Here is a 26,756-nt window from a genome sequence, read left to right as displayed (position 1 = left end):
TTTTGGGGCTCATAGAATTGGACCCCCTGATCCAATCTGTTTGAAACTATGCTGAAAATCTGGTGCCCCTACCTCAAAAAACAGCCCCCCCAGAGCCCAGATACCCGCGGATCAATTCTCCATTATACCCTATGGGAAACAGTCTCCATAGGGAATAATGGAGTGCTCAGCAGACATCCCCCCCTTTCTGATGACCCTGGAGCAGTGGGGGGGCCTCCAAACCGGGGGATCCCCTGCCCCCACCTGGGGATTGGCAACCCTAGCACCTAGGGTTGCCAGCCTCCAGGCGGGGGCTGGAGATCTCCCGCTTTTACAACTGATCTCCACTTTGGCGGGAGCTGCCCTGCGAGGTTTCTTGCGGGAGGGATTCTCGGGTTTGGCGTCGTCCGAGCCTTTGGTCCCGCCTACTCTATCCCCTGTCGCCCAATCCGCAGCCGAGACGGTTGCCAGGCAACGAGGCGGCACTCCAACCCCTCCCTTCGCCAGAAGGGAGGCTCGAGAGGATGAGTTTCTCCTCGTCGCCCTGACAACCAACCCGGCGGCGGCAGCGGATTGGGCGAGCGCGGGAGGCTCTGGAGTGGGCGGGCCCAAAGGGAGCACGTGACCCCGCGGGGCCACGGACGGCGCCGGAAGTGAGTGGGCGTGGCGTCGCGCAGGGCGGGGAGGGGGGAGAGGCAAAATGGCGGCGTCGGGTGGAGACGTTTCGGGTGGGCCGCTGAGGGAGGGGAGGTGAGGTGAGAGGCGAGGCGAATTTGCAGCCCCCTCAGAGGCTGTTTTTCGGCTTTGGCAGGAAGGAGGTCCCGCTTTCCCCACTTCAGAGGTTGCTAGGTTCCTGCCTCCATCCCATAATAGTCTTTGCCAGGGCCCTTCATTTCCGTTGAGGTGCTCGGCTGTGCCTCTGCGCATGTGCAGAGTGTAGGCTTGCCAAGTTCAATTCAAGGACAGCTGGGGTCTTTAGGGGAGGAGCCGGGAGACTTTGGGGGTGGAGCCAGGAGACTACTTGAGAGCTTACTGCAGCCAAAACGGCGACCTTCCCATGAACCAGGTGTAGTAATTAAGAGTCAGAGAAAGCCAGGATCTGCCATAAAACTCAATGGGTGACCTGGGGTCAGTCAGTCTCTCTCTCCCTCAGCCTAACTACTTCACAGGGTTGTTGTGAGGATAAAGGGTATGACAAGAAGAATTGAACTCCAAAGGGAGTTCTTCTGGCCATCACTTTTAAAGGGACCACACACCTTTTGACTGCCTTCCCTCTATGGGAAAGAATGAAGGATAGGGGCACCTCTTTGGGGGCTCATAGAATTGGACCCCCTGGTCCAATCTTTTTGAAAGTTGGAGGGTGTTTTAAGGAGAGGCACCGGATGCTATGCTGCATATCTGGTGCCTCTGCCTCAGAAAATAGCCCCCGTAGAACACCAGGTATCTGCAGATCAATTCACCATTATACCCTATGGGATTTGGTCTCCTTAGGGAATCATGGAGTGCCCAGCAGAAATTTCCCTCTCCCCCCCCATCTTTCTGATGACCCTGAAGCGGGGGTAGGGTCTCCAAACCGGGGGATCCCCTGCCCCCACCTGGGGATTGGCCACCCTAGCAGAGTGTCTTGGCAGCTGCTTTGCATGTTTGAGCTATGACAACTAAGAACCATTTAAGAAGTTAATTTTATGGCATCTGAAAGACTTAACTTGAAGAACTAAGATTTACAATGAAGATGCCTCTGGGCATGTGGAGAGTGCTTTTTCAGTTTTCTGTAAATTTAGACTGTGTAGCAGCCATCCCTCCCAACCCCCCTGGAATTTTTGTTGTTGTAGTTGTTTAGAAATCTAATTGTCCTACATTTCTTTCCATGGGGACCCAAACCAGCTTACAAAAACACCTAAATATAGCTTAAATCAACAATTTAAGAAACAAAACAGTTTAAATAAAGAAAACATGCACAAGTTCTGGTTTTTGTGGGATGGTGCATACCATGGCTATAAGCCTTTTCATTTCCCTTTTTATATATTTAGGCTGTGTGAAATGGGAGGGAGGGACCATGTAGCATTTTGAACTAGAAGAACCTGGGGTTTTTTAATGCCTTAGTTCTTGACCCTTTCAGGATACCTGTCAAAATCCCTTTTTTGATTTTGGTTTTTTGTGTGGTTGTATAAGACTGGGTCCCTTGCATTTACACCTCTACCTCATTGCAGGTCTTATTCCTTTTAGCTTGTCTCCTGTCTGGGGTCCAGGAATTGGTGAGGGGGAGAGAGAGAGAAAATGTGAACATTCTATTAGGGTTGGTGCAATATGGTCTAGGTATATCCTTTAGAAATAAAACAGACATTTGTAATAAGGTGGGCTGAATGCATGGGATGGAAAGAGTGTGTGTTTGTGTGTGTGCTGAGCCCAGAGAAATTATTCTTGGGTTCTGCTGCGCTGCACTCCTTTTCTCAGAAATGAAGATTATGTAGTAGTGTAGCAGCACCAGCATTCTAAGAAGTGTTACACCCTTCATAATGTAGTATCTGAAGAAGGGTGTGTGCACTTGAAAGATCATGCCCAGAATAAAACTGAGTTGGTCTTGAAGGTGCCATTGGACTCGAACTTTAGACCAACACAGCTACACACCTGGATCACCCCTCTTAATGAATACAGAAAGATGTGACTGCTTAGAATAGCACTGAAAATCTCAATTGTCTAGATGTATTAGACTACTTAGCAGAAGTAACTGCCTCTTACCACCAATAACCCTTGTTAGAGGCCTCTGTCATCTTTTTCCTTCTGCATTACTTTTGGAGGCTGGTTGCTATTGGGAGGGTTGGGGGGGAGTGGGAACACCTTTCAATTAATTCTTGATCCTTTTGAAGTGTTTTCTACAGATTTCTATGAGATCCCTAGTAAGGTTCAATTATTTGTTTGTTTGTATTTTCACCCTGCTTTGCTTTCTGAAATTGACCTCCGAGGTGGCTTGCAGCAGTTTGAACGATGGGAATTGCTTCATTCTGCATGACAAGGAGCCATGTTGAGTTTTGTGGATCTGTGGTAAAGCTGCAGTACTGCAGTCTGAACTCTCTGCTCACGACCTGAGTTTGATTCCAGCGGAAGCTGGTTTCAGGTAGCCAGCTCAGGTTGACTCAGCCGCCATCCTTCCGAGGTCGGTAAAATGAGTCCCCAGCTTGCTGGGTGGGAAGTGTAGGTGACTGGGGAAGACAATGGCAAACCACCCTGTAAAAAGTCTGCCATGAAAACGTGAAAGCAACGTCACCCCAGAGTTGGAAACGACTGGTGCTTGCACAGGGAACTACCTTTACCGTTTACATCCACAAAACAAGATGGATTGTAGTGCCTGGATGGATATGTATCATTTTTAGAAGCTTCTTATTACATTTAGCATTAACAGTCTTGAGAAACATGACAAAAGTCTCAGGCCATATTGGGTTCCTAAGACCTAGGAGTGTGAAAATATTGAGCCTCTAAAAAGAAACCTTGCACTAGAAGTTTTAAAATCTGTTTTAAAACTATTTTTACCCTGCTTTGCTTTCTGAAGTTTTAAAAATCTGAGGCGGGGGTTTGGCATGCCCAGGAAAAATTTAGAAATATTAGTCATATTTACCAACTCTGAATATTTGTTCAACCATGCTGAAAAAGTTTTCCACAATAAATTGCTTGAAATGAATGTAGGTTTTCCACAATAAATTGCTTGAAATGAATGTAGGTTTTTTTTCCTTTTCCGTAAATCAGTTTTGTTTAAATCGCAGATCCTCTGAAAGACAGCATAGCAATTAGGATAAATAGAAGAATTCAAAGGTAGGTAGATTAATTTATGCATTGAAATGTTCAAAAGGGAGAGGATTTCTGTCTTGCACCAAATCGATTGCAAAGGGAATTCAAAGCCTACTCTAGACTGTGTATTCAGGAACAATGTTTGGAGCCGCTCTGAGATTTCTGAAATAATTTAGGAAGTGATTTTTTTACACAAGTCCTAAACTGCAGTTTTGCAGTTTCTTGTAAAGACGTACTGATGTCAGATTTAAGTGAATTGAGAAATGATTTTAAAAATTAAGAAAGGTACCCCAAATAGTTTAAAAAAGTATATGTTAGTATACACAATGTAATCAACAAAAGAAACAGTCAGAAAGGTTTGCCTTTAACATTTAAATATAAAATTTTAGCTGTTGCATTGCTCACAGAAACTACTGATCTAGAGACTGTTACTAACCTATGGTACAATTTTGGTTGGTCAAAGGTGTTTTTTAAGATTGAAAAGAAATGCTATCCTTGTTTTCTTTATTTACAGAATCGCAGATAATTGATTGTGTAAGTGGTAAAAGTATTATGTCTTAGATACGTTTACTGCACTTGGATTTCTCTCTCATTAATTTACTGTGTGTTACTAAAACCTGGTTGTGTTTTGTGTGGATGAGTGAAAGAATGCAAAAAAGATAATCCATGCATAAAATTCTAAGGGTAAATAGCTGTCAGTCCTGACATTACTTCTCTACCTTTAATGACAGCCGGACATACACCAGTTTGGCTCATTCTCTTGCTTTTCTCTGTAGCACTGAATGCTATACTACTTTCCCTAAATCAGATTACAGCTAGAGAGAGAAGAAGCAGTGTCAAAAACAAACAATAAGTTGAAAGAGGGAAAAGGAGGACAGGGTAATGATCTTTGAAAATACAGAAGCCCTAGTTAGGCCTAACTTCCTCTCCAAGGCGAGAACCTGCAGATAAGAGCATAAGAACATAAGAGAAGCCATCTTGGATCAGGCCAATGGCCCATCCAGTCCAACACTCTGTCACACAGCAGCCAAAATGCAGTTTCCATCAAGAGGTCCACCAGTGGGGCCAGAACTCCAGAAACCCTCCCACTGTTGCTCCCCCCAAGCACCAAGAATACAGAGCATCACTGCCTCAGACAGAGTGTTCCATCTAGATCTTGCAGCTAATAGCCACTGATGGACCACTGCTCTATATATTTATCCAAATCCCTCTTGAAGCATGTCTATGCCTGTAGCCTCCACCGCTTCCTGTGGCAGCGAATTCCATGTGTTTATGACTCTTTTGGGGTGGAGAAGTGCTTCTTTTTATCTGTTCTAAGATCAAACCAGACCTAACTGTGTTTATTCAAGACCAGGCTAAAAGTCAGGGATGAACTGGAGCATTCCCTTCTTCCTCCCCAAGTGTGGCGGTGGAGCTGTTAAGATTTCCTCCTGTGGAACAAACTGCAGTTTTTTGATGGTGTCCAAGCAAAGTCTGGTTAGTCCACTCGCTGGCCAATCAGGCTTCTACACCATAGTCCAATCCTGGTTTGCAAGGAGGTTTATTTACGACTGTATTTAGAAGCCTGGGAGGAACGAGAATTTGCCAGCAGGACCATTAGTTGCATTTGAAAAGGAGCCTCAGATTTATGCCAGTCACTCAGGACTAAGTGGTTTATTGGCCGCTGAGAACCTTATTCATGAGCTCCGTGTGCCCCAATGTGCTGGACGTGTTTCTTCAACCCCATTACAGGCCAAACGCAATTCTGTCACTCATAAGAGTCAAGCGATCCCTTCCCTAGCTGCACAGTTAGACCGCAGGGGTTAGCATTCCTTCTGTAAAGAGCTGCTCATGTGAGACATCTGGACTGCTTTACATCATCACCAGAAGCATCCCTGGATGACTTTCAAAAAATAAAAAGTCAGCTGTCAATTGGGAGAGGAGCCCTATCTCTGTGCTACACCTTGTAGAATGTTTATATTTTGATTGTCCTTGCTGCGTTGGCAGCCTAACACTGAATGGTGCTAACTGACTTGGGATGTGCGTGGAAACTCACAATGTTATGAAGTGACACCTCCCCCCCCCCAAAAAACGCTAAAATATTTATGTGTTCCCGGTGTGGTGGAATGGTCTGCTTGTTTATTTAAAGTTCCTTAGACTCAAGTTGCAAGACCACACACACAAAAGTTTAATTATCAACATAAAAACAAGCATGCTGGAAACAAAAGTAAAAAAACCAATACAAATTCAAGTAAGGAATGAAACACACACAGCGATTAAAACAACCGCGCAGACTGAAAACAAACATGCAGATTACAACCACAGCCTATGCATTTTAGTTTCCAGCAGATGCCTTCCGAAATAAAACAGTTTTGCAGCCCTTCCCAAAGGTGGCCAAAGAAGTCACTTCTGTACCTATTCAAGTAGGCCGTTCCAGAGGACTGTTGCTTTCGGGACAAATGTCCTGTCTGCTGAGACGGAATGAGAGGTTGCAGAATGGTGATTGTGCAGGTGATCTGAGGGCTCTTTGGGGAGAGAGGGCCTGCATGAGATGAATATGGAAGGGAGGCAGAAAGCTGGGAAGTGTAGTAGGAAGACAGCTCTGGAAAGCTGGGGGGGGCCAGGTGACAGAAGGAGCGGCGACTGGGCCTTAGTGAGTTGAGAATCAGGGGCCCAAGGTAAGACACCTGGCTCCTTTGCCTTCAACCACTGCACTTCAGACCAAATCCATCTGGTGCTAACTTCCCCCAAAATTTGTATCTCCCTCTTAAGAAAAGTTTCGAGCAGTGATGCAGCTGTTGAAGGGAGAGGAGGCCTGCAGCAGTTCAGTGCAGAGAAGGCTGATCAAGCCAGGGGGGTAAGATTCCACACAAGGCCAAGGGGCTGGCAGAATCGGCTGGAGAGGTTTTAGGAAACAGTACATTTTATATTCTATTCCTGAGAGCTGATTTGGTGTAGTGGTTAAGTGTGCGGACTCTTATCTGGAGAGCCAGTTTGGTGTAGTGGAGAGCCAGTTTGGTGTAGTGGTTAAGTGTGTGGACTCTTATCTGGGAGAACCGGGTTTGATTCCCCACTCCTCCACTTGCACCTGCTAGCATGGCCTTGGGTCAGCCATAGCTCTGGCAGAGGTTGTCCTTGAAAGGGCAGCTGCTGTGAGAGCCCTCTCCAGCCCCACCCACCTCACAGGGTGTTTGTTGTGGGGGAGGAAGGTAAAGGAGATTGTGAGCCGCTCTGAGACTCTTCGGAGTGGAGGGCGGGATATAAATCCAATATCTTCTTCATCTTCTTCTTATCTGGAAGAACCAAGTTTGATTCCCCACTCCTCCACTTGCACCTGTTGGAATGGCCGTGGGTTAGCCATAGCTCTTGTAGGAGTTGTCTTTGAAAGGGCAGCTGCTGGGAGAGCTCTCTCGGCTCCACCTACCTCACAGGGTGTCTGTTGTTGAGGGGGGGGGGGCGTTAAAAGGATATTGTAAGCCGCTGCAAGACTTATTCAGAGACAAGGGCGGGGTATAAATCTACAGTCGTCATCTTCATTAACCAGCAGGGAGACTGCAGCCAAGAAATCCGTAGGCGATGGAGACTGGGAAGGGCAGTCATGGAGGAATTAGAAAAGATTCTTAAGCGTTAAGAATGAGTTACTGGCTACCAAGATGAAGGTAGTTCATGCCTTTGTATGGGTGTGAAGTTGGACAAGGAGAGAAGCTGACAGGAAGAAAGTTGGTTCATTTGAAATGTGGTGTCGGAGGAGTTTTACACACCCAGAGACCACCTAAAGGACAAGTAACTGGGTTATAGATCAACTCGAGCTTGAATTCTCCCTAGAAGCCAAAACGACTAAACTGAAGCTGTCATAATTTGGTCACATTATGAGGAGACTGGTCTCACTGGGAAAGACAATCATGCTAGGAGAAGCGGAAGGCAGCAGGGGAAAGAGGAAGACCCAACAGGAGATAGATGGACTCCGCCACGGATGCCGCGAGGGCGCTCCATTTGCAAGGCCTGAGAAGGCTGTTACTGATAGGACGCTTGGGAAGGCATCGATTCGTAGGTTGCCAGGAGTCAGAAGCGATGATGGCAGTTAACACATGCACATACACACGTGGGGCATACCAGTTTGAAACAGCCAGCTCTTTCCCCACTATTCTCTCCAGTGGATCTAAAACAGGCTGACCACCAGCCTCCCCCCCCCCCCAGCTCCCACTTTTTCATCTGAAGCCGTTTGTGTCTTCCAATTCCAGATGCTTCCATCACCAGCGCGCCATAGCAGGTGCAGGAGAGAGGGAGGCTATGGATGAGGTGACGTTTCGGAGCGACACTGTTTTGTCTGATGTCCACATGCACACGCCCAGCAAACGGCATCTTATGGTGAGACTGAACACCGTCGGCCAGCCAGGTAATCTTTCCAAAGGATCTGTGACTTTTTTTGCAGGTAAATTCTTTTGTGCCACGGCTGGTTTTTCAGCAGCTTTTACAGGGGAAGTGCTCAGAACAAGGAGCCAATAATCCCTCATTGCCGTGTGATCTGCCAGCCTTTTGCAGGACTTCTCCATCCCGTTCAGTCTGCTACATGGAGCTTCCTTGGTTTCCAGGATCCTTACTAGACTGCCACCATTTTTAGCCAAAATGCCCACAGCAAACGATGCTGAGTTAGTTGGTGGAGCTTTTCAGAATCTCTTCCCATCTTCCGCACCAGTGGAAGCTGGAGAGCCAGTTTGGTGTAGTGGTTAAGTGTGCGGACTCTTATCTGGGAGAACCGGGTTTGATTCCCCACTCCTCCACTTGCACCTGCTGGAATGGCCTTGGGTCAGCCGTAGCTCTGGCAGAGGTTGTCCTTGAAAGGGCAGCTGCTGTGAGAGCCCTCTCCAGCCCCACCCACCTCACAGGGTGTCTTTTGTGGGGGAGGAAGGTAAAGGAGATTGTGAGCCGCTCTGAGACTCTTCGGAGTGGAGGGCGGGATATAAATCCAATATCATCATCTTCTTCTTTGACCCTGCCTGGGCACTAAAACACCTTACGTAAGAGAAGCTACGTTGGATCTGGCCAATGGCCCAAGTCCAGCACTCTGTGTCGCACAGAGGCCAAAACCCAGGTACCAGTAAGGAGGTCTACCAGGAGGCCGCCAAGAAGACAGAGCATCACTGCCCCACGCAGTGCGTTCCATCCATAACTTGTGACTAACAGCCACTGATGGATCTCTGCTCCATATGTTTATCCAGTGTCCTCTTGAAGCTGGCTATGCTTGTTGCCACCACCATTTCCTGTGGCAGTGAATTCCTAGGACTTAGCTATGCTTTCCCTTTGGTTGGAAGCTTGCTGAAGTCTTAATGGGCTAATACAAGGGCAGTGTCATCAGAGTCCTATTTAGTAATACCAAATCCAGACAGGTAAGGAAGCTCTTTGTCAAAACTGAAAGATGTCCTACTTGTAGGTTTATTTAATGGACAGATATTTGGGGAGCTGCAGATTAATTATCGATCTAGGGAAGGTCTAGATCAGGGTTAGCCAAACTTGCTTAATGTAAGAGCCACATAGAATAAATGACAGATGTTTGAGAGCCACATGAGATAAACATCAGATGGTTGAAAGGTAGAAGGAAGGAAAGAAAGAAAATGGATGGGGGAGGGAGAGAGAGGTGGAAAAAAGCAACTTTAAATGCATTCGCCAAACTTTCAGCTGGCTTGGCTTGGAGAAGTGATTTAAAGAGAGCAGTGCCTTTTCCAAGTCTGCCAATGGGATGGTGGGAGCTTTGAGAGCCACACAATATGTGTGAAACCATATTGAACCACATGTGGCTCCTGAACCACCCTGATGAACTCTCACAAAATATAATTCCTTTGCTTGCCAGGTTTTGTTTTGTTGGACAAAATATTTACAGTGTTCGTGCTTCTTACGCGGCACCATCAGACCTCAGATTCTTCCCTTTTCAGTGTTTCTCTCACAGTTCAATCTCCTTCTGGACAAAAGTTGCTGCGATCTTGGGGAAAAAGAGACAGACTTTAAAAAAGAAAACATTAAGTGCCGGCAGACGTATGGAAAAGAGTTGGAGAAGGAGGATAACCCGAATGACTCTGCCAAGGAAAGAAAGGCTTCTGAAGGGATCGAAGCTCTGTTGGACGAAGACGGGGATTTGGAACTTGTCCGAAAGCCTCAGTTGCCCGATGAAGAAGCCGAGAATCTCTCCAGGAACAAAGTATGTCCCATCATTTTGACAAAAGGCAGCGACATCTTGGAAGAGGAAGAACATAAAGACAGCAGCAACTGTGAAGTTATTAGAATAGGTCAGTAATGCAGCATTGGGACACAGACTGATTTCATTCTTTGTAGAATGATCCAAATATAATTCTGGGTGGACAAACCTCAAGGGGAAGAGCATTTCCCACGCAAGGAGCCACTACCAAAAAGGCCCTGTTTCCAGTTGTCATCCGCTTCATCTCTAAATGTTGTGAGCCGCCCTGAGCCACTTCGGTGGGAAGGGCGGGATATAAATTGAAATTAACTGAAACTGAAAGGCAGCGGCTGAGAGACTGAGGCTTCAGAAGAGAATGTAAAGGTGGGCTAGACAATAGGAGTGGAGGCAGTCCTTCAGCTCCCCTGGTCCCAAGTCGTTTAGGGCCCTAAAGGTACTTTGATTTATGTCCAGAAACAGATGGGCACTCAGTGCAGATCTTTCACGGTTATCTCTCCCTACCACCCCGCCACCATCTGGACCAATTGATATTTCCTTAACAGTTTTTTAATGGCAGCCTCACATAAAAGTCATTCCAGGAATCTAACCTGGATTCGATCAAAGCACGGATCACTGTGGTGAGATTCTGCTCTTTGAGGAATGGCCACAACTTGAGTTTCCAACTGTAAGTCAGCATCCAGCAGCCCCCCCCCCCCAAGCTACGATGGGGGAATGCAAACTTGAGAGGCTGAATCCTCTAAGCAAATAAGTGCATCTTGCATCTTGCCATGATCCCATGCAGACAGGTTCTGTGGGGAGCCAGGCAAAGCCCAGCCTACCACTCCATGCCAGACGCTTCAAGGCATTTCACAGAAACGTGTTTAAATGAAAGAAAGCTATGAATCGAAGTGCTTTTTCCATTACTTGTTTTGCATTCTTTTCCCCAGAGCACACCATGGCAACCCCTTTGGAAGATGCTGGCAAACAGGTGGGTAGCTTTTTTTGGCCAACCCTCAACCATTTATCCTTTGTTCATGCCATCCCGTACTAAGCCAGCATAGCACAGCGGGTAACAGTGGCGGACTCTGATCTGGAGAACCGGGTTCGATTCCCCACTCCTGCTGGGTGACCTTGGGCCAGTCACAATTCTCTCAGAGCTGTCTCAGCCTCACAGGTTGCCTGTTGTGGCGAGAGGAAGGGAAGGAGATTGTAAACGGCTTTGAGACTCCTCCAGGTAGAGGAAAGCGGGGTATCAAAACCCTGCTCTTCCTCTAACTTCGGCCTCCTGTTCTAAAGGTCTGGAGAGGGGCGTTCCTGCTCGTGGACTACATCCTCTCGGAGCGAGACCTGTTCAAAGACTGCACGGTGCTGGAGCTCGGGGGAGGCACAGGGATCGTCAGTATTGCCATGGCAACGGCCGCCAAGACTGTTTACTGCACGGGTATCTTCTTCTTGCGTTTTGGGTGGAGAGTGTCAGACTAGCATCTGGGAGACCCAGGTTCGAATCCCCACTCTGTCAAGTCGGCTTGATTCAATAACGAGACTTTGCTGATACAAAGTTGCTAGTTTATTGTTATCATGTCTATCGACTACAGTAGAAATTGAAAGACTGGAGATCATACAGTAAAGGTCAGCATTTAAGGTACACATCAAAGGGATTCTTGAGGGAGGGGCACTCTATGCAGGGCACATTCACACATTGATGTTACAATTTCTTTCTCAGGCCTGGCTTGGCCTTGAGTGCCTTCCCGCCTTTAGACTCCCCCGACACTCTTGCCTGAGAAGGCTCTATAATCTCTTTCCCATATTCCCATTTCAAAGCAACACTACATAACAAAGGAAGGGAGTGGGGTGAGGAAGGATCAAGCTAGCAGCATTGGCATACAGTGTGGCTTTACCCAGGATACATTTCTCCTGAACCAAAGATTGGATGCAGACTTGACCAGAATTAAAGCAGACTTGACACACTCATGCCACAGAAGCCGGCTGGATGACTGTGGGCCAGTCACGCCCACTCAGCCTAACCCGTCCCACAGAGTCGTTGCAAGAATAAAACGGAGAGGGAAACAATGCAGGCTGTTTTGGGTTCCCATCGGGGGGGGGGGGAGGTGGAGGGGTACATATGAATTAAATAAATAAATGGATCAGTTGTTCTTGGGTGCTTGCTTTTTTTAAAAAAATAGCCTGAAGAGCAGTCTGTTGAGATGAAACATTTAAAAGCAGGAGGAAAAACTTGGAGGGCATCTGTCTTTGGCTTTGGGAAGGATTGCTGTGTTAGTCTGCAAAACGGCCTGGATTCGAGTCCAGTTGCACCTTTGAGACCAAATAAGATCTTTTGAGAGTCAACAAAAGCTTTTGAGAGTCAAAAATTCCCTTCATCAGATAGGGCGTTTTCTCTCTCAGAAGCTTCTACCCTTGAAATCTTCTTGGTATCTGTGGTGCTACTGGACTCGAACCCAGCTCTTCCCTTTGGTTTTGCTCTGCTCTCGTTCTTTGCACTTCCCATCATCTTGGCTCCAAGAAGCGTCACACTCGCTTCTCCAAATGTTTCCCCAGATGTCGGCGAAGATCTTCTGGACATGTGCGAACGCAACGTCGCTTTAAACAAACACCTCTGCGAGCCAGCCGGTAAGGTCTGTTTGTAAACTGAGAATGTTGGCCGGGAGGTGCTCTTGAGAACGTTTCCTTGGGCAAGTCTGTTGCACAAATCTTAACGAAGTTTTGAACCACCTTTAAGTGTTATGGCTGACCGCTGAAGGGCTGTTGGAATCTGAGAGAGTAAAATTGTACCTGGTTGGGAGCATTTTATAGGGGATAAGACCCAGAGCATCAAGGCTATAGTTCTACCAGGGCAGCAAGACTCATGACCTCAGACTGCAGAGACAATTGCCAAGAGGCCAAGCTCTCCTGGAGCAGAGGGGATTTTCTTTTTCTCTTGTGGGGTTGTTTACTTTTGAATGTGTCTAAACGTGACAAACAAGGCCTCATTAACTGCTGGCAGTTTGAACGGTTTGAGGATTGAAACTTCCTGTGATTTATATGGTGTTGAATCTGTTCCAGTGTGGTGTAGTGGTTAAGAGCGGCAGGCTCTCATCTGGGGAACCAAGTTTGAGTCCGGTACAAGGTGCTGGTTATTACCTTTAAAGCCTTATATGGCCTAGGACCTGCCTACCTTAGGGACCGTCTCTCCCCACATGTTCTCCAGAGAGTACTGAGATCGGGCTCTCAAAATCTGCTTGCTATCCCCGGGCCAAAGGAGGCCCGTCTGAAATCCACCAGGGACAGGGCCTTTTCGGCAACAGCTCCTTGCTGGTGGAACCAGCTGCCGGAAGAGGTGAGGGCCCTGCGGGACCTTGGCCAGTTCCGCAGGGCCTGTAAGACAGCCCTCTTCTGGCTAGCCTATAACTAACTGGCATTGGAAACTTTATAGAACGCTGTAGTGTAGTATTCTGTCAGATCGCTGTTTTATTTGTTTTATTATTTTACTGTTTTAATTGTTGTAAATTGATGTATTTTTAAAACCAAAATCTATGTTAGATCTTATGTTGTGAGCCTCCCTGAGCCGCTTCGGTGGGAAGGGCGGGATATAAACTGAAATAAACTGAAACCGAAACTGATTCCCCACTTCTCCTCATGAAGCCAGCTGGGTGACCTTGGGCCAGTCCCAAGAGCAGTTTCTCTCAGAGCTCTCTCAGCCCCACCTGCCTCACAGGGTGTCTGTTGTGGGGAGGGGAAGGGAAAAGCGATTGTAAGACGCGAGGCTCCTTCGGGTAGCGAAGGTGGCGTATAAGACCAACTCTTCCTCCTCCTCATCTTAGGGGCCAGTTGCCTGGGAGAAAAGTAAACCTGTAAAATGTTTTAAATAAATGAGGGAGGGAGTGATTGGTGTCTTCCCAAGACTCCAGTTCCCAGGGTTCTGGAGGGGTTGGAAGGTTAAACTCCCCTTCACTTAATGTCCCTCCTAGTCTTCAGATTAGAATTCCCTCCTGTCTTCTGCATTTTTTAATTCTCCAACTGTAAGAAATTTTTGCTGCATTTCCTGCTTAATGGTTATCAACACGTCCTCTCTAATTGACTTACAGGAAGTGAAGTTAAGGTCAGGATGTTGGACTGGCTGCAAGATGAGCTTTGCACTGGTAGGTAACGACTTGGATTTCTTAAAAAGCAGGAGTGGATGCTTTTCTGTCCATGAACTTATAATGAGAGCCCTTCCCCGTGGGCTCCCAAGGGGGGGGGGGGCAGGCAGGATACAGGAATCACCAGACCCAGGTTTGTGGTGGGTCACAGTTATCTGCCGCAATGAAATGGCTTAAGTCCTTCCTGCATTTTTTTTGTTTTGCTCAGATCCTGATATTTCCCACAGCTGGTCTGACGAAGAGATCGCGGAGCTGCATGACCTCACCACTGTGATTTTAGCTGCTGATGGTAAGGGCATGGAGGTCTTAGGGAAGAACCAAGGCTTCCAGGGGAAGGCCTGAAGCCTCCAGTCAAATGACAAACAACCCGCTTGAACTGTTCAGTTTGGTGGGACGGGAGGGGGGGTAGAGTGGGATTTCCATATTGCCCCTTCCCTGCTCTACTTAAGAGAGGCTGTGGCTTAGCAGGAGAACATTTGCTGGCCATGCAGAAGGTCCCAGGTTCAATCCCCGGCATCTCCAGTGAAAAGGACCGAGCAGGACGTGATGGGAAAGGCCTCAGCCTGAGATCCTGGAGAGCAGCTGCTGGTCTGAGTAGACCAGACTGACCTTCATGGGGACTGATGGTCTAATTCAGTATCAGACAGCTTCACGTGTGTTTATGAGCCTCCAAATTACATCGATCTGCTTTTATCCTACCCTGACTCAGACAGCCCAGGCTAGCTTAACCTCGTCAGATCTGGGAAGGTAAGCAGGGTCGGCCCTGGCTACTATTGGGATGGGAGACTTTGAAGGAATACCAGGGTCATGACACACACAGCAAACCACTTCTGAACATCTCCTGCCTTGAAAACCCTACAGCAGGAGTGGCCAAACTTTGGCTCGGGAGCCAAATGTGGCTCTTTCACACACATTGTGTGGCTCTCAAAGTCCCTGCTGCCCTGTCGGCTGGTTTGGGGAAGGTATTTTTCTCTTTAATTCACTTAAATGTATTTAAAGTTGCTTTCTTTCCACCTTCCTCTCCCTTCCCATCCCCATCTATTTTCCTCCCTCCCTCCCTCCCTTCCTTTCCCCTCACCTCCCCTCCCTCCCTCCCTCCTTTCCTTCCTTCCTTCCTTCCTTCCTTCCTTCCTTCCTTCCTTCCTTCCTTCCTTCCTTCCTTCCTTCCTTCCTTCCTTCCTTCCTTCCTTCCTTCCTTCCTTCCTTCCTTCCTTCCTTCCTTCCTTCCTTCCTCCCTCCCTCCCTCCCTCCCTCCCTCCCTCCCTCCCTTGTCTTGTGGCTCTCAAACACCTTATGTTTATTCTGTGTGGCTCTTACATTCAGCAAGTTTGGCCACCCCTGCCCTACAGAGTCATTGTAAGTCAGTTGTGACTTGATGGCAACCCCCCCCTCCCCTTTTGCCTCTCCCTTCCTACTCCCAGAAGTTCAAGGTGGCATACACACACAGTTGCCCTCCCCTCATTGAATCTCACTGTGACCCTGTGGGGTAGGTTGGGCTGAGGGATTGTGACTGGCCTCAGCTTACTCGGCCTGTATCCTGGTCTCCCCAGTTCTGAATAGGCATTGTAGAGTCATACAATCATTGAGCTGGAAGGGACCTCCAAGGTCATCTAGTCCAACTCCCTGCACAATGCAGGGAATCCACAAAGACTTCCTCCACATACACCCCCGGTGACCCCTGTTCCAGGCCCAGGAGATGGCAAAAAACCTCCAGGATCCCTGGCCAAACCGGCCTGGAGAAAAATTGCTTCCTGACCCCAAAGTGGCCACCAGCATTTTCCTGAGCATGTTTGAAGCAGAACACTATGCTTACTACTGGCTCAGCCTGCCTTTTCCTTGGCATCGCATATAAAGGATCTCCAGCAGCTGATATTGAAAGAGGCTTTCCTTGCCTAAGACCCCAGAGAACCCCTGCCCGTTCAAAGAGATTTTACTGGGCAAATGGACCAAGGGTGTGATTCAGTATACGGCGCTACCATATGATCAGGACTTGAAATGGATAACAGCTTCAAAACAGATAGATCTAATGGCAAACTATATGTATGTTACATGTTAAAAGTTAAATTAGTTGGATGGAAACACTTCTGAGAAAGTAATACCCTCTTTTTGGCCCAGGCTTATATAATAGTGGAAGGCCCCGTGGCGCAGAGTGGTAAAGCTTCAGTACCACAGTCCTAAGCTCTGCTCACGACCTGAGTTCGATTCCAGCAGAAGCTGGTTCAGGTAGCTGGCCCAAGGTTGACTCAGGCTTCCATCCTTCCGAGGTCAGTAAAATGAGTACCCAGCTTGCTGGGAGGAAAGCATAGATGACTGGGGAAGGCAATGGCAAACCACCTCATAAAAAGTCTGCTGTGAAAACATTGTGAAAGCAACATCACCCCAGGGTCAGAAACGACTGGTGCTTGCACAGGGGACCTTTCCTTTCCTATATAATACTATAATATATAATGATAATTATATAATAAAGAGCCCCGTGGCGCAGAGTGTTAAAGCTGCAGTACTGCAGTCCTAAGCTTCTCACGACCTGCGTTCGATCAGCGGAAACCCGGCGGAAGCTAGGTTTTCATGTAGCCGGCTTGAGGTTGACTCAGCCTTCCATCCTTCTGAGGTGGGTCAAATGAGTACCCAGCTTGCTGGGGGGAAAGCGTAGAGGACTGGGGAAGGCAATGGCAAACCACCCCGTAAAAAGCCTGCCGTGAAAACGTTGTGAAAGCAACGTCACCCGAGTCGGAAACGACTGGTGTTTGCACAGGGGACCTTTCCTTTCCCATATAATAGAGTGATTGACAGGCATTCTCACATATTACTGTTTTATTGCTTTCTCATACTCATGCCACCCAGATCAAAGGTTTGCTCAATTTGTTAATTTTACTATTCTGTCATTGGATCTTAAATTTGTACCATTTTGTATTCTGAGCCACTGCCTGCCAGCCATGTGCGGCTCTGCCCACTGTACCTGATGCTTCATCTGATGAAGTGTGCTTGGAGCACAGGAAAGCTTACGTTCTGAATAAAACTTTGTTGGTCTTAAAGGTGAACTTGGCTCCTACTTTGTTCTACAGCTTCAGAACAGCTTTGGAAACCAGCTTTGGGACAATTAAAAGGTCGCTCCTCCTCCCTCATTTTCTCCTGACCTGTTTCTTTCTTTTCTCTCTCGCAGTATTTTACGATGATGATCTAACAGACGCTTTCTTCCGAACGCTGTACCGAATCACCCACAACTTGAAAAACCCCTGCACTGTCTACCTGTCGATAGAGAAGAGGTGAGTGGCGCCTCTAACCGCATCATGCAACACGCAGTGCGTCCGTTGCGACTGTTCTTAACACAAGGCTGTGTTCTGAAAAAGCTTCCAGAACGGACTAGTTAAGGCGCTCTCCGTGTTTAGAAGAGGAAGCCGCTCTTTGGAGAGCACAGAAAACAAAGTTGTTAGCCTCACTCCGCATTCATAAGAGCAATCGGATTTTTCAAGCATCTGGAAAACAATTGCTATCATCAGGGCAGAATTAAACGGGTGAGAAGTGTTTTGATGGAAATTGTCGCATAGAGTTCCAGATTGGCTGCAGTTCCATCAAGAGCGCTTGACAAGAGAAGCATACTTGAGAGCCTGTGCAGACATGAAATTTCCCTGAACTTCCCTTGACCCATCAAAGCAGATAAATGTACAATGGCATGTAGCAATGAGTTCTCTTACTCTGGCAGAAGATCCACTTATGCTAGAGGAAGGGGGGTTTTTTTGGAGGGTGGGCAAAAGTTTTGGACTTGAGGTGGATTACCTGCTGTTAATGCTTGACGTTTGACAAAGCGCTCCAGAGAGTTTCAGGGATCAGTCTGCACAGTCCTAACAATAGAGCCAGCAGATTGATCAGTACTATTGTGCCAGCAAGCTCAAAGAATGTTGTAACGTTCTTTGTATGGGGCTGCCGCTCTTGAAGGTGGCAGGCGCAGAACGCAGCAGAGCATTTGCTGTCTGGTAGGAACACATAATGTCCACTCTGACGTCCCTTCCCTAGCTTCCTTTTCCCCAGTCCCAGATGCCAACATTTACCTTTAAAGCCTTCCCGTTCTGGAACCCCTCTCCCTGAAGTTTCCCCTGTAGAAGCTTTATTTCTCCAGAGAACGGGCTCTTTGCCATCCCTTCTCTTGCCAGTGTACAAGCCACTCCTGCCCATACACCGGCCTTTTCAGTTTCTCACCCATTCCTTTGGAACAGTCCTCCCAGAGGAACTGAAGATAATTCCTTTCTTAGTAATCTGCAAGATAACTCCCTCTTTACCAATCTGCAAGATAACTCAGCCCTACCCCACCTTCCTGAGTGGATATAAATTACCTGCCTACTGTCTTCTTCTCCGTTTAACCCAGAAAGATCTCCAGTTTTCTGGGTTATTCCTCTGAAGATGCCAGTCACAGTTGCTGGCAAAACATCAGGTCTCACAATGCCAAGACCACGGCCACACAGCCTGGGAAATCTGCAACGGCTAATGAATTCCGATCGTGAAAGCCTTCAACAACGTATGATTCCCTCCTTACTGATCTGCAAGTCAGACTGCAGAACCTTATTTGTTTGAGAATTTGGGGCAAGCTGAGTAGTGTTTGAGAGGCTAAAGATATCGATAACAGGGCGTTTTCCATTGTTACAGTCTCCAGTTGCTGTATTACTTTGGTTACACTCAGTGTTCCCTCTAAGCTGAGTTAGCGTGAGCTAGCTTGCAGGTTTTGAGCCTCCAGCTCACACGTTTTTGTCTTAGCTCAGGAAAAATGGCCTCAGAGCCCACTACTTGATGCCGTCGCTCACAACTTTAACGCCAGTAGCTCACAAAGTGGAATTTTTGCTCACAAGACTCTGCAGCTTAGAGGGAACATTGGTTACACTGGGAGTGTTTTAAGCATTAAATTAGTTTACTGGGTTTTTTTTTTTAAATTTTGATGTTCTTTACCCCCCCCCCTTGGGCCTCAACTGTGTTGGGAGAAAAGCAAGCAGAGATAATTTTATAGAAGTAAGGAATCGCTAGCGTAGAGGGTTAAGGATTAGAAGCCCACCACCCACATTTGTTCTGCTCCCCCTCCAAACAGAGAAAGGATTTCAAATACTATCCTAAAGGTTTGTGTGTGTTTGGGTTTGTTTGTTTGTTTGTTTTTTTACCCCTTTCTCCTCCTGTTTAATTCCTTTGCATCGATTCTTGCCTTGTGTTCATCAGTCACGGTAAAATGCAAATGTCAAGGCAATCCAGCCCTGGGAGATTGACAAGAAAATCTCGCTGTCGGTAGAGACAGCCAAGCAGCAGAGAATATAGCCTCCTCCCCACACCACATCCTCTGTGTAGGAGTCCTCACGGAAGCAACAAGGAATTTGTCGGGTTCTCTTATTTACCTGCTGCGCAGGCCAATATTTGCCGTTGGGTTCATGCATTACCTTCTCGTGGGAAAAGGCGGCTGTTTTCCATTTTAAGATAAGCGTTTGGGAAATATTATTTGAACGGCTTGACATGATGGCAGCCTGTTGCCCTATGAACCTGCATGACTGTTGAGATCCTATTCCAAGGCCCTGCTCCTCACACCCCTCCCCTCTGGAATGAGCGGGGTGGCTGGAGGGGCAAGACCTTTTCTGTTGTGACCCATCGTCCATGGGGTGCCTTCTGCCAGGCTCCAAACGAACCCGTTATAGGGTACCTTTGCTGTTCTCCGAAACATTTGTGGAGGGTGGACAACTTCACGCACTTTGGTCAGCTTTGACTCTTTGTTGCTGGCAGCACCTTTTAAAAAAATTACCTCCCCTCGCCTCCTTCATTAAGAGTCTGGTATGATAAAGTTTGGGATCAATTTATCGTGCATAAAATTGCGACCTTTGTGAACCACAGCTTTTCGAATTCGGAAAGTTCTCATATCAAGCTTCGATCTATCTGGGCCCCGATTTTTAATTTTATGTCAGAGCAACGTATTCTTCCTTCCAACTGCACTTATCATTCTTGGCTTCATTTTTAGTCATTTCAAGTCTGAGAGGCGCATTTCTGGGTGTATTATTTGGTTGGCTCGTATTTAGTTATGTTTAGTTATTCTCTGTTCATGCTATTTTATGCAGTATTTCTTTGAACTATTTTTTGCAATGCTATTGAATGCTATAATTTTATGCTCTTCGTTTGGTGTAGTGGTTAAGTGTGCGGACTCCTATCTGGGAGAACCGGGTTTGATTCCCCACTCCTCCACTTGCACCTGCTGAGATGGCCTTGGGTCAGCCATAGCTCTGGCAGAGGTTGTCCTTGAAAGGGCAGCTGCTGGGAGAGCCCTCTCCAGCCCCACCCACCTCACAGGGTGTCTGTTGTGGGGGAGGAAGGGAAAGGAGATTGTGAGCCACTCTGAGACTCTTCGGAGCGGAGGGCGGGATATAAATCCAGTATCTTCATCTACCTCACAGGGTGACTGTTGTGGGGGAGAAAGGGAAAGGGGATTGTCAGCCGCTCTGAGACTCTTCGGAGTGGAGGGTGGGATATAAATCCAATATCTTCATCTACCTCACAGGGTGTCTGTTGTGGGGGAGGAAGGGAAAGGAGATTGTGAGCCGCTCTGAGACTCTTCGGAGTGGAGGGCGGGATATAAATCCAATATCTCCATCTACCTCACAGGGTGTCTGTTGTGGGGGAGGAAGGTAAAGGAGATTGTGAGCCGCTCTGAGACTCTTCGGAGTGGAGGGTGGGATATAAATCCAATATCTTCATCTACCTCACAGGGTGTCTGTTGTGGGGGAGGAAGGGAAAGGAGATTGTGAGCCGCTCTGAGACTCTTCGGAGTGGAGGGCGGGATATAAATCCAGTATCTTCATCTACCTCACAGGGTGTCTGTTGTGGGGGAGGAAGATAAAGGAGATTGTGAGCCGCTCTGAGACTCTTCGGAGTGGAGGGCAGGATATAAATCCAGTATCTTCATCTACCTCACAGGGTGTCTGTTGTGGGGGAGGAAGATAAAGGAGATTGTGAGCTGCTCTGAGACTCTTCAGAGTGGAGGGCTGGATATAAATCCAGTATCTTCATCTACCTCACAGGGTGTCTGTTGTGGGGGAGGAAGGGAAAGGAGATTGTGAGCCGCTCTGAGACTCTTCAGAGTGGAGGGCTGGATATAAATCCAGTATCTTCATCTACCTCACAGGGTGTCTGTTGTGGGGGAGGAAGGGAAAGGAGATTGTGAGCCGCTCTGAGACTCTTCAGAGTGGAGGGCTGGATATAAATCCAGTATCTTCATCTACCTCACAGGGTGTCTGTTGTGGGGAAGGAAGGTAAAGGAGATTGTGAGCCGCTCTGAGACTCTTCGGAGTGGAGGGCGGGATATAAATCCAATATCCTCATCTACCTCACAGGGTGTCTGTTGTGGGGGAGGAAGATAAAGGAGATTGTGAGCCGCTCTGAGACTCTTCGGAGTGGAGGGCGGGATATAAATCCAGTATCTTCATCTACCTCACAGGGTGTCTGTTGTGGGGGAGGAAGGGAAAGGAGATTGTGAGCCGCTCTGAGACTCTTCGGAGTGGAGGGCGGGATATAAATCCAGTATCTTCATCTACCTCACAGGGTGTCTGTTGTGGGGGAGGAAGATAAAGGAGATTGTGAGCCGCTCTGAGACTCTTCGGAGTGGAGGGCGGGATATAAATCCAGTATCTTCATCTACCTCACAGGGTGTCTGTTGTGGGGGAGGAAGGGAAAGGAGATTGTGAGCCGCTCTGAGACTCTTCAGAGTGGAGGGCGGGATATAAATCCAGTATCTTCATCTACCTCACAGGGTGTCTGTTGTGGGGGAGGAAGGGAAAGGAGATTGTGAGCCGCTCTGAGACTCTTCGGAGTGGAGGGCGGGATATAAATCCAATATCTTCATCTACCTCACAGGGTGTCTGTTGTGGGGGAGGAAGGGAAAGGAGATTGTGAGCCGCTCTGAGACTCTTCAGAGTGGAGGGCGGGATATAAATCCAGTATCTTCATCTACCTCACAGGGTGTCTGTTGTGGGGGAGGAAGGGAAAGGAGATTGTGAGCCGCTCTGAGACTCTTCGGAGTGGAGGGCGGGATATAAATCCAATATCTTCATCTACCTCACAGGGTGTCTGTTGTGGGGGAGGAAGGGAAAGGAGATTGTGAGCCGCTCTGAGACTCTTCGGAGTGGAGGGCGGGATATAAATCCAATATCTTCTTCTTCTTCGTATGCATTTGTAAGTCAAAGATCTTTGTTTTTAATAAAAGATTTATTTATTTAAAAAAAATTTCTCATTTGACTTCCGGCTGACGCTGTTTTATTCTCATATTTTGTGTTTATGCTTTTCCTGCTGATGGGTACTTTCTGCTTCTGCTTTTTGTGATGCTTGTGCTGCTTTTACAGTGCAATCCTAAGGACAGGTACTCCAGTCTAAGCCCACTGAAATGAATACACTTACACTGGAATAACTCTCCTTAGGGTTGCACTGTTAGTGGGCCATTGGTGTTTCCGTTTTAGTGCATTCTGTGCTTACAGCGGCAGGTGCTTCGAGCCAGTGGCTTTGGAGGGGGTGTATCCAGATTCATTAAACTCCTACTGGAAGAGTTAATCTTAAGCTAACAGGAGCCGCTTACCCCCAAACGGTCCAGCGAACAGCCACTCCGGTGTCCTTCTGATGAGGGCTTTTTTTTGTAGCAGGAGCTTCTTTGCATATTAGACCACCACCCTGATGTAGCCAATCCTCCAAGTGCTTACAGGGCTCTTAGTACAGGGCCTACTGTAAGCTCCAAGAGGATTGGCTAACATTGTGGGGAGGGGCGGTGGCCAATTATGAAAAGGAGTTCCTGCTACAAAAAAAGCCGTGCTTCTGACAAGATTGCTAGATTGTGAAGTGCAGGGATTGTGAATTCAGAGGGATTTTTGAATTATTGTTTGTTGGTGGTACTGTATATTGTGTTGAATTAATGTTCCATATTTTGAGCGTTGAAGAGATGAGCTCTGGAAAAACAGGATATGGATTCTCCAAATGAAATGATGTCTCTCTTTCCAGGCTCAACTTCACCTTAAGACGCATGGACGTTGCATGTGAAGCGTACAGTCACTTTAGAAGCACCCTAAATGACCTGGTGAACCTCAGAGACGGCAAAGTGAGATACATCATCGAGCCTCTTGGCCTCTCCTTCCCTCAGTGTATTGTTTACGAGCGAGTCGAGCAGCTGGTGGGTACCAAGGTTCAGAAACCTAACAGCATGTTTAGCCTGGAGAGAGAGGGGATAGGATCACCATCTTCAAGTCCTTGAAGGGCTGTCATAGAGAGGATGGGGTGGAATTGTTTTCTGTGGCCCTAGAAGATAGGACCAGAACCAATGGGTTGAAATTAAATCAGAAGAGTTTCCAGCTCAACATTAGGAAGAACTTTCTGACCGTTAGAGTGGTTCCTCAGTGGAACAGGCTTCCTCGGGAGGTGGTGGGCTCTCCTTCCTTGGAGGTTTTTAAACAGAGGCTAGAGGGCCATCTGACAGCAGTGAAGATCCTGTGAATTTGGGGGGGGGGGTGGTATTTGTGAGTTTAGAGCAATTCCTCAGTGGAACAGGCTTCCTTTTTGGGAGGTGGTGGCTCTCCTTCCTTGGAGGTTTTTATACAGAGGCTAGATGGCCATCGGACAGCAATGAAGATCCTGTGAATTTAGGGGGAGGCATTTGTGAGTTTAGAGCAGTTCCTCAGTGGAACAGGCTTCCACCTTGGGAGGTGGTGGGCTCTCCTTCCTTGGAGGTTTTTCAACAGAGGCTAGATGGCCATCTGACAGCAATGAAGATCCTGTGAATTTAGGGGGAGGTGTTTGTGAGTTTAGAGGGGTTCCTCAGTGGAACAGGCTTCCTCAGGAGGTGGTGGGCTCTCCTTCCTTGGAGGTTCTTAAACCGAGGCTAGAGGGCCATCTGACAGCAGTGAAGATCCTGTGAATTTAGGGGTGGGGAGGTATTTGTGAGTTTCTTGCATTGTGTAGGGGGTTGGACTAGATGGCCCTGGATGTCCCTTCCAACTCTGATTCGTAGGATTCTGTGTACCCTCCAATTGATTCTTGGTTTAATCACCATCAGTCAAAGAGCTGAACTGGAGGCAAAAATGGGCCTTATGCCAATGCGCCACGGACCTGGCAATTTACTAAGGGTCTGTCTTGCAGGGGTGATATCAGGGATGGGGAAACTGTCCTTCAGAGAAGTTAGCTCCTTGTTCAGGATCTTCTCATTGAAAAGCCCCTGTTAACCATTCAAGGACCTCCACTCATTTGAAAACCATTGGTTGTAATGTTGTGTATAAAAGACCAAGGCTGTTTGCCATGATGGCTAATTGAAACCCCCATTTTCAGAGGCAGCCATGCTGCTCAATACGGGTTGTTGCTGGGGTGGCTTTGGTATCTATAAGATCATAAGAGAAGCCATATTGGCCCACACAGTCCAACACTTTATCACACAGTGGCCAAAAACCAGATGCCATCTAGAGGTCCATCAGTAGGGGCAGAACCTCAGAAGTCTTTCCACTGTTGCCCCCCCTGCCCCCAGCACTAAGAAGACAGAGCATCACTGTCCCAGACATAAGAACCTACAAGAAGCCATATTGGATCAGGCCGGTGGCCCCTCCAGTCCAACGCACTATGTTACACAGTAACCAAAACCCAGGTGCCATCAGGAGGTCCACCATCAGGGCCAGAACTCCAAAAGTCCTCCTCTGGGGCCACCCAAGAAGCCAGAGCATCACTGCCCCAGACAGAATGTTCCATCTGTACATTGTGGTTAAGAGCCACTGATGAACTTCTGCTCCAGATGTGTATCCAGTCTCCTCTTGAAGCTGACTATGCTTGTAGCCACCACCACATCCTGCAGCAGTGAATTCCACACATTAATGACTCTTTGGGTGAAGAAGTATTTCCTTTTATCTGTTCTGAGCTCACTGTTCATTAATTTCATCGAGAGCCCATGAGTTCTTGTATTGTGAATAGAGAGAAAAGGACTTCTTTCTCTGCCCTCTCTGTCCCATGCATAATTTTGTAAACCTCTTATCATGTCACCCCTCAATTGTCATTTCTCCAAGCTAAAGAGCCCTAACCTCTTCAACATTTCCTCTTCGGAAAGGTGTTCCATCTCTTTAATAATTTTAGTCGCCCTTTTCTGCATCTTTTTCAGTGCTGTAATCGCTTGTTTGAGATGCTGTGACTAGAACTGTACACAGTATTCTAAAAGATGCGGCACCAGAGATATATACAGGGGCATTATGATATTGGCTGATTGGTTTTCATTTCCGTGACAGTCTTAAAGGCCTTCTGGGGGCATCTAGTAAAGCTACTGTGTGTGAGAGAGGATGCCGGACCATCGGTCTGATCCAAGACAGATGTTTTTACATTCTTGTGTGAACACAAAAATTCAGTTGAGGGGTCATGAAGGGGCACTGAATGAAGGAAACCTGAAACTTCATTAGGTCAGTTTGCAGAACCTGCAGCCATTTTTATTCTCACCGCTTCGGTTGAGTCTGCTGTTGCTAGTGATGTTTTACACCGATAGAGGTACCATCTGTGGCAGTTCAACCTGCTAGATAGTTCAGCGGCTTTTCAGGATTTGCATGTGAGCAGGTTACACACGTTGCTAGAGAAGATGGGAACGGCTGCTTCGTGGAGTTCTGCACACTGAGATTTCAAAACGTCTTCTCCTCTCATAGTAGGGTTGCCAAGTCCAGTTGCTGAAATATCTGGGGACTTTGGGGATGGAGCCAGGAGCAAGAGTGTGACAAGCATTACTGAACTCCAAAGGGAGTTCTGGCCATATCATTTAAAGGGACCGCACACTTTTTAAATGCCTTCCCTCCATTGGAAAACATGAAGGACAGGGGCCCCTTTGGGGGCTCATAGAATTGGACCACCTGGTCAAGTCTTTTTAAAACTTGGAGGGTGTTTTGAGGAGAGGCACCGGATGCTATGCTGAAAATTTGGTGCCTCTGCCTCAAAAAACAGCCCCACCCCAGATACCCACAGATCAATTCTCCACTATACCCTATGGCAGGGGTGGCCAACGGTAGCTCTCCAGATGTTTTTTTGCCTACAACTCCCATCAGCCCCAGCCATTGGCCATGCTGGCTGGGGCTGATGGGAGTTGTAGGCAAAAAACATCTGGAGAGCTACTGTTGGCCACCCCTGCCCTATGGGAATCGGCCTCCATAGAGAATAATGGAGTGCCCAGCAGACATTTTTCTACCCCCAACCACCAGCTTTCTGGTGACTCTGAAGTGGAGAGAGGGCCTCCAAACTAGAGGATCCCCTGCCCGATCCCCAGGGATTGGTAACCCCATCTCATAGGGCTAGGTGAGTTCTTCTGCAATGTAAACCCCCTCCCCCTCCCCGAGTAATTCAAATGAAAGAGAGCTTCCAAGATATTTTGTGTTCTAATAATGAAGTTCTAAGTCCTAGGTAGAAACTTGAGGTCACACAGTCTTCAAATAGTTTGTCTTGATTAATGAGGGTTTATCAAATTTTGTGTTTTCTCTTCCCTCCCCCTTCCCCCGCCAGGAGTTGTGGAAGATTACTGCAGTTCGGACCTCTGAAAAGAGCAGCACTCTGGAAAAACAGAAATAGAAGCCAAAACTTTTCTACATTTGTTTATAGAATAATTTCCTTGGAGGTTTTTGCTAAAAAAAACATCCTCTGTGTCAAACCGGGAACTAAATTGGTCTGGGGTGTGTGCTTAACAGCTGATTAAATATACCCATGGAAGCAAA

The 26,756-nt window shown here is 47.4% G+C and overlaps 1 protein-coding gene across 1 annotated transcript; it reads left to right on the top strand.

Annotated features, from left to right (window-relative positions):
• The first annotated feature begins 604 nt into the window (after positions 1 to 604).
• Positions 605 to 26,756, top strand: METTL22 (methyltransferase 22, Kin17 lysine). Its single transcript, XM_060260611.1, has 12 exons — positions 605 to 632; positions 3,738 to 3,786; positions 7,983 to 8,137; positions 9,672 to 10,022; positions 10,858 to 10,898; positions 11,207 to 11,351; positions 12,467 to 12,538; positions 13,993 to 14,046; positions 14,255 to 14,335; positions 17,207 to 17,309; positions 23,044 to 23,212; positions 26,548 to 26,756. Exons 3-12 carry the CDS (start codon positions 8,032 to 8,034, stop codon positions 26,611 to 26,613), a joined length of 1,188 nt encoding a protein of 395 aa, XP_060116594.1. The 5' UTR covers positions 605 to 632; positions 3,738 to 3,786; positions 7,983 to 8,031; the 3' UTR covers positions 26,614 to 26,756.

The sequence above is a fragment of the Heteronotia binoei genome, chromosome 20, assembly GCF_032191835.1.
Source record: "Heteronotia binoei isolate CCM8104 ecotype False Entrance Well chromosome 20, APGP_CSIRO_Hbin_v1, whole genome shotgun sequence".
NCBI classification, from domain to species: domain Eukaryota; kingdom Metazoa; phylum Chordata; class Lepidosauria; order Squamata; family Gekkonidae; genus Heteronotia; species Heteronotia binoei.
This window is presented reverse-complemented; position numbering and strand designations above follow the sequence as displayed.